The following is a 14,611-nucleotide window of genomic DNA, read 5'->3' on the forward strand; positions in this document are numbered from 1 at the left end:
TAAAGGCCACCGTTCTGATCCTGATGGTCCTCTGGGCGTTCCTGATCTACTGGGTGCCATTGTATGTGATTAGCATACAAGAACAGCTCATTAGAGCTAACATTCTAAATAATCTGTATATCTGCCAGTTTATCTTCACCTATTTAGTCTTTTGTCAACAGTGTTCCCAACGACATTCTCTATGTCATGGTAGGAGATACTTCCAGACTAAAGTTAAGAAATTATTCATGCATGTAAGGACAAAGCTTTCAAGAAGTTTTTAAACCAAAGATGCAGCAAACTGCTCTGCAATAATAATGGTGTTTTGAATTAGGGTGCAGGTTTTCATGATTTTATGCAATGAAACAACATATTCCTAAACCCATAAGTTTTCATGACAACACAAAAGTCGTCTGAAACATAAGTTTAATTCTACAAACTCACATTTTATTGCTCTTTTGTGTCTAACATCGGCAGATTTGTAGAAATGAAGGGTGTGGTCATTTTCAAAGGAAGGGATTAAATGTGGTTCTATCTCAGGACATGCTGCTGATGTTTTGTACCACCTCTGGTACATTTAACAAAACCTATCACTCCACCACTCACACCCAAACAGCTGTTTGATTAGCCATTATGCTTTAGATATAACAATAACACTGCTACAGGAGTAAACAGGATTACCACAAATGTTTTACATCACAGAAGTAATAGATTAAACCTTAGATAATGGAAGTAATGTTCAAGAGAGAACATCATTTACACTCTTGATGCAACAAGTGAGTATTCAGTTGTTTCACGCCTGTATGTGTCTAGATGTGTATTTAAATCTTTTTCTGTATTGTGACAGTCTGTGTAGATTTATTGTGACATGACTTTATTGTTGTGATATTCAGTAAAAACTAATGGTGTCATGTTTTAAAACCTGGTCATTTTTGTCATTTTTGTCATTTTTGTCATTTTTGTCATTTTTGTGGGTGACAATTCAAAACCTAAAATACTTACATCAATTTAAAAAAAATACCTGAACTTTAATCTGCCAACACTGGAGTGTGACAACCTGCACACTGTGCAGACATTCACATTATTTTACAGTTTGTAATGTGTTGCTGCGTGCAGTTTATTTGCAATTCAAAGTCAGAGGATTTGGATGATCAGTGACTCACCTGGTGATGCCACTGTATCCTCTGTATCTGGACTTTGTGAACACACTTCACTGCTGCTGAAACAACGTTTGTGTGTCAATTGTGGAGTGTTCGCATAATAAATGCAGTCTAACACCTGCTGTTCCTAGAAAGCCCTGCATATGGTTAGTATGGACTAACTAGCTTTATTTTTGAATACCTTGAAACTTTTAGGTAAGAATCATTAAATGTATGAGTACTTCCAGTCTGCATTATTGGTACTCTTACTTAAGTACAAGATCTGAGTATTTCTTCCACTTCTGGGTTTTTGGGTTTTTTTGTTTGTTTTTTTTTGCCTAAATGTGTGAGATACCCCCAGTTTATCATCAGGTATGTTGGATTTCCCCGTTCACTTTTCTCAATAGTATCAACACCCTACTTGAATACATTGGTCAGGTTTAATGGAGGACCTCTAGTTGTGATCTGACAAGAATACCCTTGTGTGACTTCAGGTGAGCACAGCCCTAAGTCACCTCGAGAGACTGGAACTCACCTATGCTGATATATAACCGGACAATATCATGGTTGTGGACTGGAGGCAGCAGCCCCTAAAGTCAAACTGGTTGACTCTGGTCTGGTTGTCTGTGGGGACTCTGTGGTACATGGACTGGAGATCAGAAAACTTGTGGCCAGCAGGAGAAACCGGTATCTGTGGTGTAACAAACAAGTGTTTATATGTAACAGCTTGACATAAGTGAGGTTGTAGTATTAAAGCATAATATTGATCTTTTCTTGTTTGGTCAGAGTTCCACAGGTATTGCTGGGTCTGAGCTTTTCTGAGCCAATCGACAGGTGGTCTTTTGCTTTGGTTGCAGCAGAACTGGTGCTTGGCTGCCCACAGCTTCTGGGGAGACAATACGATGAGGTATGTGTCTTCTTGACAAAAGGGACACATGTGCTTCTAAATCAAACCTTCAAGTGAAACATTTTTGAGTGTTTGTTCCAGATAAAGTTCATGTGGAATCCCTGGATTAACCACCTTTCTGCTTGACTCATATATGTAATTATATTTCGGTAGAAATACGTATGAGCATAAGTATTGGCATTACAATGCACTCAGAGTGCTAAAGGTTAAAGTCCTCATTTTATAGAGTGGCACATATTTCAAAGTATGTGTCCTGCTGGGTTTATGTATCCCGCTCCACCACATCTCGGCAGAGCAGAGCAGCAGTCATAGTGGGCGGCTCATCTCCTGGCGATCGTGGACCGAACGGCACAACAATAAGGCTGTATAATGACTCAGCTGACAGCAGAGGCTCCTGAACTGGCTTTTGCTTTTGCTGTTGTGCCGCCCCTTGCTGCCCCTTGGTGCCCCTTGCAGTTTATGGACCTCTTCAAGAAGAGGTGGTGAACCAGAATGCTCAAACTATACCACTGAGCGTACTGCATCACCCATTCTTTACCGATCAGCAGCACAGTCACGACAGCCAAAACAACAGAGAAGACACAGAAGCTTGTCCTTGCTCATCAGCCTTCCGTACAGGAAACTGTTAAATCAAACGCCATAACTCCTCACGAGGAAAACGCTTCATCTCCTCCACAAACTGCTTTCGCAGAGTTGAGGAAAAAGCAGAACTACTGGCGTTAACACCTCACAAGGAAACAGTTGTATCTCCTCAAGAAAACATTTCTGTATCATTGGAGGATGAGGAGGTTGAAGCACAGGAAGTGACTGTGGCAACTCGTGAGGATGCAGATTCAATGACTTCAGGAACAGCATCTGCATTGTTGGAGCATGAGGAAGATGAAGTGCACAAGTCATTCTGACACCGCATGAGAAAATCACTTTTTCTGAGAAGGTACCAGTGGCACTAGTTCATTTGACACTTTGTGAGGTTACAACTTCAACTCTTCTTGAAAATGTGTCTGCAACGGTGGAGGCAACACCACATGTCCAGCACTGATGTATTAAATCCACTTTACAAAGGTTAGAGCAGTGGAGATAGACAGGAAAGGGAGGAGAAGTATGGGGAGAGACCTGCAGCAAAGGGTTGTGAGTGGGAGTCGGACCCACGACTGCTGCATATATAACTATAGCCCCTGTTCATGGGTTGCTAGGTGAGCTATAGGGGCGTCCCACCAGCTTCTGTTATGAGCGCCTTTTGCTTTTGTTCCGGGATTGACACACACATTTCGTACCAAAACACTTCATCTCTGGGACACAGAACCCGTCTCCTTCCTGAGCGCTATGATGGATGGACATCCCCATGGTGGTTATACTTGCGTGTAGTTGTTTGAACAGATGAACGTGGAACCTTCAGGCGTCTGGAAGTTGTACCCAAAGATGAACCAGACCTGTGGAGCTCCACAAATCTCTTCCTGATATCTTGGCTGGTTTCTTTAGATTTTCCCATGTTGTCACAAAAGGAAGCAGTGTGTTTGAGGTGTTCCTTAAAATACATCCACAGGTGTGCCTCCATTTAACTCACATGTTGTCAGTAAACCTATCAAAAGCTTCCAAAACCATGACATCAACATCTGGGCTTTCCCAAATAGTTCTGAGGTATAGTAAGCTTTGTGCATGTGAACTTCTGACTTTGAAGAAAGTATTAAAAAAAAAAAAATCAAAAAAAAAATCTTTTTCTCATTGTTCTGGCATTTAGCAAATACAAATAAATTTGGTAATCCTAACTGACTGAAAACAGGAAGTTTAGTCACGTTTAATGTGCTTCTGGTTTCAACTGTAAGTCACTGAATAGCCCTTAGAGTACAGTTAAATACATAAATAGGAGATTGACAGAATATGTCACATTCACACATCTGCTGAGCCCAAGTTATCCTAAAAAACTGAGGAAAATAAAGCAAGAAAGACACTCGTGAAGGAGACCACCAAGACACTCATGACTCCTGTGAAGAAGTTGCAAGTTTCAGAGTGAGATGGGAGCTACTGTATGTAAAACAGCTGCTGCCTGTTCAGTCAAAGCTTCATAGGAGAGAAAGCCACTGAGAGTAGTTCATATTACATCCCGACCTTGGCCAGAAGAAATTTAAAATACTCTAAAGCCAACTGGAAAACGGTTCTTTGGGCTAATGAGACCAAAAATGTGCTTATTGATCATCAGACTGCACACTATGTTTGGCAGACACCAAACAGTGCACATCTCCACCGTGAAGCATGGTGGTGGCAAACTCATGATGTGGGGATGCCTCTCTGCAGTAGGCCCAGGAACGTTTGTAAAGATAGAGGGTAAAATGAATGAAGTCCTGGAGGACAACCTCATGCAATCAGAAGAGAACTGCAACTTGAAAGGAGATCTGCCATCCTACAAAACAATAATGAATAATAATCCGAAGCATCCTGCCAAAAGTTACACAGAAATGGTTTAAAGGCAACACAGTGAATGTTCTGGAGTGGCAGATATAAATAAATTCCTATTACTTTGTAAAACTGACCACGATTCAATGTTAAATAGCAATAAAAAGGAGAAAAGTTCTTTTAAATGCACTCTGCATCTTGGTTTGACAGCACTGCCATGTGTAACGTATAGCAACTGTTTGCCATGTGGTAATTTCCAAGGGGCCTATTATTTAAATCAAATAACATGAACAAACACAGTTAATTACAGCGAGACTTTGTTTTGTTATGACCATCCCAGTTTCCTAGTTTGCTCTGCCTTTGGCTCCCTGGACAATTCTTGAAAAAGAAAACTTTACAGAGGAAAAGTCACAAACACTGTGTCTGATTTATGTTCATCCAGAAGAGCCACTCCTCTGAGCTTTCTTTGAATAAAACACATGTGAAGAAGTTTTACGTTTTTACAAGTTATTTCATTTGTGTGAATTAGTTTGTTTCAGTGTGTAAGCAGCCCAGATTAATTTCTCCTGGACTGTGCCAGACGACCCAGAAGCCCACCTCACCATTCTCATTTGACATTACAGTGACTTCCTCTGGATTCAGATACATACTAATTGTTGAACTACCAGACTGAGAGGAAGTTGTGCGGACGAGGTTTCAAGTTGCAGCAGCTGTCCTGCCTCTACTTCGCATTAGACTGTCCCAAATTGAAAACGATTACCACTAAAACCATCAGGAGCTGTTTTATCGTATATTACTGTTTCCTAAAATACGCAAGTTCCCTCATCGCTGACTTATCCTAAAACTATGAAGTGCCAAAATAATGCAACACATGAATGCGTTGCTTAAACAGAAACGCAGTGCAAAAGGAAAACGCTGCATATCCAGTCACACAACAGAAATGCTCGCTCATCAGTTCATGACCTAAAGCTCAAATGCAAATGAGCTATACAGGGATGGACCAAACGGTTGTTAAGTTTATTGGGGCAATTACTTTTTGACAGGGGTGATAAAGGTTTTAAATAAATCAGCATTCAAAAACTGCATTTTGTGCTTTGTGGCTTTTCACTGTCTAATATTAAATGAATGTAAATGTTATTTAGATGATCTGGAACATTTAAATGTGGGAAATATGCACTCCTCTGAGTACTGCCCACCCAGATACACAACGCTACTACAAAACAGAAGAAACAGGAGGGACAGAATGGAGAGAGGAAGGGGTGGCAATAGAGGGAATGAGTCAAAGACATTGGCTGACATCACTTTATTATCAGTTTACTTTTCATGATCTCTTTAGAGTGAGCAGCTCAGATACAAATGGAGCACAGAAGGTGACGGATCTTGAAAAGTGTAACTGGAAGTTTGCCGTTTCTTTCTTCACCAGAAAGGATGACTCTTTTGCCAACAAGGTATGCATATGTTTGATTTGATTTGTGCATGATTTTCCATCATTCTCTGTAAATGTTCACCATTGTTCAGCAGAAATAGTTCATGTTTTACATTGACCATGAACAAAAATATGCAAACGCATTATGAAAGTATATACAAGAAACAACAGCTAATCCTAAAAGAAAAAAACGTTTTCTGATGACATAACAAATGAGCAGGTTTGGAAACCGAGTATTCTCAGGAGATTTTGTTTGCACACAATTGAGACGCACATATGGATTAACAACCTCTTACTATTTTGAGACCAAGTACACCAAAATCTGAGACACTGAAAAAAAAAAGTATTCAGTATTCAAAATAATAAAGTCTACATGTCTGATTGATAAATGCAACACAACAAGGTCTAAGGAAAGATAATGACATATAAACACCAGTGTGGATGTTGTGGTGAAGCAGAACGCTGCTTAATGTCATGACCTCTGCAGCTACAGTCAGGCTGAAGGCAGCAGTAGGTTATTTAAGGTAACACACGGGGGATAGCATCCTCCTTGTTAGTAAAATGACCAAAATGCATCCCTCTTGTTGACTTGTAATCCCCCTTGTTTGTGTTGGTTGGTCGTGTGAAAGCAGAGAGGTCCTCACAATGTTAAAAAAAAATACAGTAACTACCTACTGAACAACAAGCAAGGCTAGCCTTTTCTTTTAATGCTTGCACTTCAACTTCCGTTACCAACTAAGCAAATAGCAAGAAACCACAGCTGTTCCACTGAAAACAGTTCAGCTAACATTAATTATACATTTATTTCTTTATTACAACAAGGTAATTAATTTTAGGATTCACTTGGGGAAAATTGTTTTAGTCTGTTCAATCTGTGGGGACTTTACATGACAAAGATTGGCAATTAGTAATGCATCCAAAAGAACTGTACCTGTTACCAGTCACTGTCAGACAAACCACACTCACTTATGTTACTGACATATCTTTCTTTTTGTTTGTTTGTTTTGTTATTATACCGCAATCTATGTGAGGAAACATCAGTCTATATGATTACACAATTGTTCATTGTTTGCACAAGCAATGAAAACTTGAGTGGAGTTTATTTGCAACAGCAGACATCTCTATATTAAACAACTTGGACAAGCCCAGTTTAGGTTTTTTGTTTTGTTTTGTTTTGTTTTGTCTTGTCTTTTTTCACTTTAAATGCAAAAATATAATTCAAGAAACTGCATTCAATATACAAAAACATACTCTTTTAAACTATTGTTTTTTTTTACAGTTTGGTTGTGCAAACAGTTATTGGCATGTGGTTTTTATTGTCTTGCAACACCAGTATTTAATCATATAATATTCAGAATGTAGTCATATAATAATCATCATGTCCATCATCTATACACCGCTTCATCCTCAGTGGGGTCGCGGGGGGCTGGAGCCTGTCCCAGCCGACACCCTGGACAGGTCACCAGTCTATCACAGGGCTACACTACAGACAGACAACCAAGCACACTCACATTCACACCTACGGACAATTTAGAATCACCAATTAACCTCAACATGTGTTTGGACTGTGTGGGAGGAAGCCGGAGAACCCGGAGAGAACCCACGCTGCACGGGGAGAACATGCAAACACCACGCAGAAAGATCCCGGGTGTCCTAACAGGGATGTGAATGGGGATCTTCTAACTGCAAGGCGATGGTGCTAACCACCGAGCCACCTTGCAGCCCCTCATCAAATGTGAAATAAATAAAATGCTGAAAGTTGCAACAAAAGCTTACCAATGTGTTGAACCTCAGCTGCTGTATTTGAAGAGTTACCAAGTCAAGTTCTTTGAGAAGCTGAGTCATACTGAGTCCAAAGTTTGCTTGACGTTTTTGGTTCTTCATACATGCGTCAGAAAGCCAACAGGAAAAACCAGCATGATGTTTTGCAATATGCTGCTCAGCTTGTCACAATTAAATATATCACAGCAGACAGCTTTGAATTTGTACTTAACAATACTCTATTGTGTTTCACAGTATTCGGTGTGACTCAGAATTCAGTATTTCTCAGTATTCTCATCATCAATAGAACAAAATGGTAAGATCAGTTTTGATGTAGGTGTCAAATAGATGTTAGTATAATGATATGTCTGGTTTGCCTTCCTTTGTTTCCTCACAGCATGCCTGCAAACTTCAGCCATGACTCTATGGATGGAAACCAAAACAACATGGAAGACAGCGGGTGTCATTACGATCTAAGCAGTTGGCACTACACTATGATTCCAGCGTACATCCTGTTCATCACTGCGCTGGGAATTACCTTGAACTTGTTTGTGTTGATGGTGTTGTGCCTCCAAAAGAAGGCCTGCACCATGGCTGAGATCTACTTGAGCAACCTGGCTGTCGCCGACCTCTGTCTGATATCTGTTTTTCCCATTTTTACTATGATCTCAACAAAAAAATTTAACCTGTACCTTAGTAAAGCCCTGTGTAAACTGATCTCCTTTTTCCTCTCCATGAATGCCAACAGCAGCATCAACATGCTGGCTCTAGTTAGCATTGACCGATACATGGCACTGGTGCACCCTCTGACTACTGAAAGAATGCGGAGGCCATTTTATGCCAGACTGGCCTGTGTAGTGGTGTGGGGTGTATGCGTTCTCCTGAATGTCCCCATGCTCATGTATACGGATGTTATACATGACACTAGGAGAAATTTTAGCACATGTGACCTTAATTTTCCAAGTCAAACTATGCTTCTGGTGTATGAAGGGATCCATGTATTCATTTTCATGCTCCCTATATTTTTTGTTTCCTGTTGCACCCTCAAAATTATTCATGCTCTAAGAAAGCGGCTAAAGAAGCCGTTGAATGCTCAGAAAAAGGAGCACAAGGCCACCGTTCTGGTCCTGGTGGTCTTCTGTGTGTTTCTGATCTGCTGGGTGCCTTTGTATGTGGTTAGCATACTAGAGCTGCTCAGTAGAGCTAACATTCTGAATGGGTGCCACGTTTTCCGTAATCTGTATTTTTGCCAGTTCATCTTCAGCCTTCTGGCCATATTCAACAGTATTCTCAACCCCATTCTCTATCTCATTGTAGGAAAAAACTTCCAGACTAAAGTTAAGGAATTATTTAGGCAGATGAGCACAAACCTTTCAAGAAGTTTTAAAGCTTAAGATGCTGCGAGCTGATCTGCAATAAACGTGATGAATTTTGAATTTTGAATTAGAGTGCATGTTTTTAAACGATGAAACAGCATAGAACCCATCATTTTTCATGTTCACACAAAAGTCGACTGAAGCATAAGTTTGATTGATTAAAGCCACATTTTATTGCTCTCTTGTGTCTAACTTCAAAAGATTGCTCGAAATGAAGGGTGTGGCCATTTTCAAAGGAAGTGATTGAATGTGGCTTTATCTCAGGACATGCTGTGGACTTTCATGCCACTTGTGGTGCACTTATCAAAATCTGCCACTCAGACCCTAAATGTTATTCTATTTACTCTTGTACATCAAATAGGATTACCACATATCTTTTACATTACAGAAGTTATGGACTAATGTAAGACAAAGTAATCTTTCAATGAAGACATGCAGACTTTGTGACTTTGCGCTCTGAATACAACAAGTCAGTGGTCGGATGTTCCACGCCTGTATGTGTGTGCATGTCTGTAGATATATATTTTCATCTCTTTCTCTGTATTGTATATTTATTTATTGTGATATTCCTTTTATCTTTCCTGCTTGTAATATTCAAAAACAAATCCTCCCATGTTTTAAAACCATGTAATATTTCTCACCTTTGTGTTTGACATTGCAACTCAAGCAAACTTTAAATACTTTTTAAAAATCTCAACATTGGAGAGTCAGTTTACACATTGTGCAGACATTTGTGTGCTTGTACAATTTGATGTTTTGCGCAGTCTACCTATCATTCCAAGTCAGATGAACTTTCCATACTTCTGCAGTCGTGTGGTGTATTTCTGCTGCATTCATTTTGATGCTTCAATAAGCCGTCCATCATGAGTCCCACAACATTACAGGAGTGTGATACTGAATCTTTAAGGTACTCATGTCATGCTGTCCGGTCCAGTAGGATGAAAACTTGATCATCAAGACTTTAACCGCTGAAATTGCGGCGATCGGTTGTGATTTGGACGTGCTGTGCCAACCCGGAGTCCTATCAGAGACTACAGCAGCAGTTACCTGAGAGAGAAGGAAGCGCAAATGGTATGAACATTAACAAAAGAGAGGGAGAGAGCCGGGATCCATGCTAGGCTAAAGGCTAACCCCTCCACACCAGCAGGACCGTTGCTCCTGCTCTCCAATGTCCGCTCCCTCCACAACAAGCTGGACGAGCTACGTTTGCTGAGAGAAACCCACAGAGAGTGGAGAGAACCCTCAGAGAGTGGAGGGACTGCTGAGTGTCTGCTTTAACAGGAACATGGCTCCATGACAGCATCCCAGACGGACAGACAGCTGGAGGGGATGCAGACAGACAGACAGACAGACAGACAGACAGCAGCTCTGGGCAGCATCTGCAGCTTCACCATCGTCACACCATCATGTGTGTCTCTGTGTCCCTGAAGACCTACCAGGACCTGAAGAAGTTCGCTATGTTCAACGTGATGGTGGTGCACATGGATGCAGCGCCCCCTTCAGGAGACAGTGAGGGTGAACGTTCAGTGTCTTGTCTATCCCAGACGTTCATTCTGCAAAACTTAAATGATCCTGAAGAAACTCTCTCATCCTGCCTGTACTACTGTGTATGTACAGCAACATGACAATAAACCTGATTTGATTTGATTTGATTTTACCGTCTCATAAATTTTTTTAATTCATTTTTTTGTCCAGAGTCAAGACTTTCGCTTGAACCTGTGTTGAATTTCAACACTGTGGAAATGAAATGGCGTCCACAATTAAAAGCACCAGACGTTTTAATACTGAGCACAAATAGCCAGCTCATTTTTTTTAAGCTTATCTCAGCTTCCCACAAGAGAGAACTTCCCATTCACACACACATCCAGGCCTCTATGTAGCCTTTATGCTGATGAAGAATGGGAACAGCGTTACAGTGCACCTCGTCAACCAGACCACATGGGGGCAACGCAAGCTTCAAGATACAATGAATATCCATGACACAAGAAGATGCCAATGCCACTCTTTTACAGGTAGTTGTTGTTTTTCTTTGTCTCCTGTCTTCAACATGACTTTTTGTCCTAGCAGATACAATCCATCCTGCTGCTGTGGTTCATTGTACCCTATATAGTGTCCTACTCCAGACTGCCATGCTGCCCTGGGACTGCATCAGGACCACGAGGCTCTGGAGTCCATACCTGGTCACAGCTGCCATCACCAGAATAAATGCCACATCGGATCCTATAACATACTCTTCAATTAGTAATAGAGCCAAGAAAGAGATTAGGAAAGCCATGGAGAAAGGGAGGGGAGGTTTTTGAGGAAGAAATGGTCAAAAAGCTCCAGAGGAGATCAGTCAGGTTTCTAACAGCTTAGCTGTTTATTTTGCTTGTTTTTAAGCCAGAGCCAAATTGCAAATCCAGTGTAAAACACATTATTGTCAGGAACTGTGCAATTAAAGAAGAGCTTATACAGTATACTGGTGTCTTTCTTTTTCTTTTCTTTTCTTTTTTTAACTGTTCATGTCAATAATTTATTGGAAAAACTAGCTCTGTTATTTTTGCCATGTGCACTGGTTGGTGGTGTAAATGGTTTAGTTTTAATTGGGTTTCCGAGTTTTCTGGTGCATTATTTCATTCTAAGATAGGTTCACATTTTTCAGTTTCTAATGTAATACTCACACTGAGTCACTGCTAATTTTCCCATTTACTTTTGCGCAGAGAGAGGACTGTGGAATCACCCCACCTGTTACTTATATTCAATCTAAAAAAAAAAAGAAGAAAGAAAAGAAAAAAGAGATGTATAACAGCCATTAGCACTTTCACTATACATAAGGATGTTTTTTTTAAGACAAATATGCAAACCCATCCTATAATGGCACAAAGGCTCAGCCAGCCAAAACATCCTAACTATTCTATAGAGACATTTAATGAACAGTATGTATTCCTTCATCATACAGTTATCAGCATCTCCTCTACCTTAACCCATGTATATGTTGCCACACCAACCATAAAATCCCACAGTCTCATTTAGACTTTGTGCTCTAATTAAGTCTGCCTCGTGCTCCTCTAACACTGCTAGTTTGTTCTGTCATGGCCTGTCACCCAGTAAATCAAATACGGTCGTCAGGGACAACCAAGAGGCAGCTGCTGACCTTTCCTGTTCCTTTAAGCAAACTGATGGTAGCAGCAGAAGGAAAAGGCAACAAAATGAATCAACTCTTTTTTGATTTTCTTTAATCAACCATGAATTTCATTGACAGAGTTTGGAAATACAACTGAATAAAGAGTAAGTACAACTTTTCTTGAAAGGAGTTTCTGATTTTTCTTTTTGAAATATTTGTTTATGCAGGTTTTTGGCTGTGGCTAAAGATTTGAAGGACAATATAAAGGTATTTCATTATTAGTGGTGTACAGCTTAGATCCTTAGTCTTGAAATTTACCCACAACAGATAATTCCATCACAATATGCATTCTGTTGACAATTGGTTTTGTTAAATTGTAGTCATGTGATAAGGTATTTGCTAACGGAGTGTGTTTTGTCTTCCTTGTTGTGTTCAGTTTTCAGGAAAAGTGCAATAGCTGATATGTTCAGAGCCACCAACATAAGTTTTAAAGCAGTGTTGATGGTGTTTTAAAGGGACATTCCAGCAATTTAATTTTAATCTAATTAATTCTTTAATTTAATTCCATAAAGCGGGGAGCTCACACAGTCCAGTGGTTGATGTTAATTGGCAAAATTAAGGCAGCAGAAGCCAACATATCCTGACATTTATTCTCAAGTCACCAAAACATGCTGTCCTTGCATCTTTCATTAGATTCTCTCTGACTGGTAAATTCCCTTTTTTTTTTGCCACCGTAACAAAAAGTTGTCATTTATAAGATGTAGTCTCCAAGTAGCCTTGATGACATCTGCAGCTTTCGAAAGCATCACAAAAACTCTTGAAAGCTACTTGCTCTGAGGGTCGAACTAAATGTATAGGTTTAAATCAGGGGTGTCCAATCCTGGTCCTCGAGGGCCACAGTCCTGCATGTTTTAGATGCTTCCCTTTTCCAACACACCTGATTCAAATGATCAGCTCATCATCAAGCTCTGCAGAAGCCTGATAACGATCCTGATCATTTGAATCAGGTGTGTTGTTGGAAGAGGGACACATCTAAAACATGCAGGACTGTGGCCCTCGAGGACCAGGATTGGACGCCCCTGGTGTAAATAGTCATATGTGTGGTTGTCTTCCTTAAATCCTTTCTTGTGTTTTATTGCAAGGTATGAACCCTGCATCAGCAATGGAAAACTTAACCCTGGCCACCAACGATTCAGAATGTTACTCAGCCGACAACACATCGAGGCGAAGGCCATTTTTCATCTTCTACGGGGCTGTCATCATAACTGCCATCCCGTCCAATGCCTTCTTCCTCTATGTATCCTGGCAGCACATTAGACAGAAGAACGAACTTGGTGTCTACATGTTCAGCCTGGCGCTGAGTGACCTGACCTTCACTATTGGCCTTTCTCTGTGGATGGACTTCCTGTGGCGAGGAGTTTGGACATTCGGAGGCTTAGTTTGTGTGCTGTCCGTCTACATTCTCTTCACCAACTTCTACACCAGCGTGGCTCTCCTCTGCTGCATCGCTGTTGATCGCTACCTGGCAGTGGTTCACCCATTGAAGTACACGTGTCTGAGGAAAGTTGCCACCGCTGCAGGGATCTGTGTTGCCATTTGGGTGTTAGTGGCCTGTTTCAACGCCACCACCGTCACTTTGGAAGACTCGTACCATGAAAACAATACATTTGCAGTGTGCTTCGACGTCTTCCTCCCGCTGTCAAAGCACCAGGTTCATGCTAATGTAGCGCGCTTCTTCTTGGGGTTTGTTATTCCGGTTCTCCTGGTGTTTTTTTCCACCTGGGGGATATGTGTGGCGGTGAAATCCAACCAGGCCACACAGAAGGAGGAATGCAAACGGATTACAAAACTTTTGACTGTAGTTCTGGTCTGCCTTGTGTTTTGTTTTGGACCTATCCACATCATGATGCTTCTCCGTACACTGATGAATGACTGCAAGAGTTTTGCATGGATTTTCTATCTATACAAGATCAGTACTGCTGTCTCAAGCCTCAATTGCCTTCTAGATCCACTCCTTTACTGTTTCATGACTAGAACAGGGAGGGCGAATATCAATCAGGTTGTCCTCTTCTTTCAGAGAAAGAAGAGAAGCACAGGTGATGGTGTAACAACTTAAACAAGTTAAGAATACAATTAGAGACACTGTTTCAGTGGTGAGACGGTTGTCAGAAAAAATGTCAGCTATGCTAGAATAAAGCTGCTGGTGTTTTACATTATTATTATTGTTGTTGTTGTTGTTGTTGTCATTTATGCATTGACAGACACCAACAGTGCATTAGTTTTGTTGTTTTGTGATACTTTGCCGGTTGTTCTCTGCCCCAAAACGATCTGTTGCTAATGAAAGCATCAATATTTAAAAAGCTCACATGTATGTTGAAGATACATAAAAATACCCTTTGTTGAAAAATAACACTTAATCCTGGTGCACAGTGAGCAGAGTTAATAGAGACCAAAAAAAGAAACTTGCACTTATTAGGTGCCCGGAGACATGACGCCAAATTAATGTTGATGTTGCTCCATAATTGCTGC

General features: G+C 40.7%; 2 protein-coding genes across 2 annotated transcripts; both read left to right on the forward strand.

Annotated features, from left to right (window-relative positions):
- Positions 1 to 8,028: 8,028 nt before the first annotated feature.
- On the forward strand, positions 8,029 to 10,425 carry LOC103355912 (B2 bradykinin receptor-like). Its single transcript, XM_008279869.1, has 3 exons — positions 8,029 to 8,601; positions 8,701 to 8,822; positions 10,410 to 10,425. The coding sequence occupies exons 1-3, from the start codon at positions 8,029 to 8,031 to the stop codon at positions 10,423 to 10,425; spliced, it is 711 nt and encodes a 236-aa protein (XP_008278091.1).
- A 1,748-nt stretch (positions 10,426 to 12,173) lies between these two features.
- gpr65 (G protein-coupled receptor 65) lies at positions 12,174 to 14,198 on the forward strand. The gene is made up of 2 exons (XM_008279871.1): positions 12,174 to 12,246; positions 13,225 to 14,198. The coding sequence occupies exon 2, from the start codon at positions 13,227 to 13,229 to the stop codon at positions 14,196 to 14,198; it is 972 nt and encodes a 323-aa protein (XP_008278093.1). The 5' UTR covers positions 12,174 to 12,246; positions 13,225 to 13,226.
- The last annotated feature ends 413 nt before the right edge of the window (positions 14,199 to 14,611 follow it).

Source organism: Stegastes partitus, unplaced genomic scaffold (genome assembly GCF_000690725.1).
Source record: "Stegastes partitus isolate 25-593 unplaced genomic scaffold, Stegastes_partitus-1.0.2 Scaffold173, whole genome shotgun sequence".
NCBI classification, from domain to species: Eukaryota; Metazoa; Chordata; class Actinopteri; family Pomacentridae; genus Stegastes; species Stegastes partitus.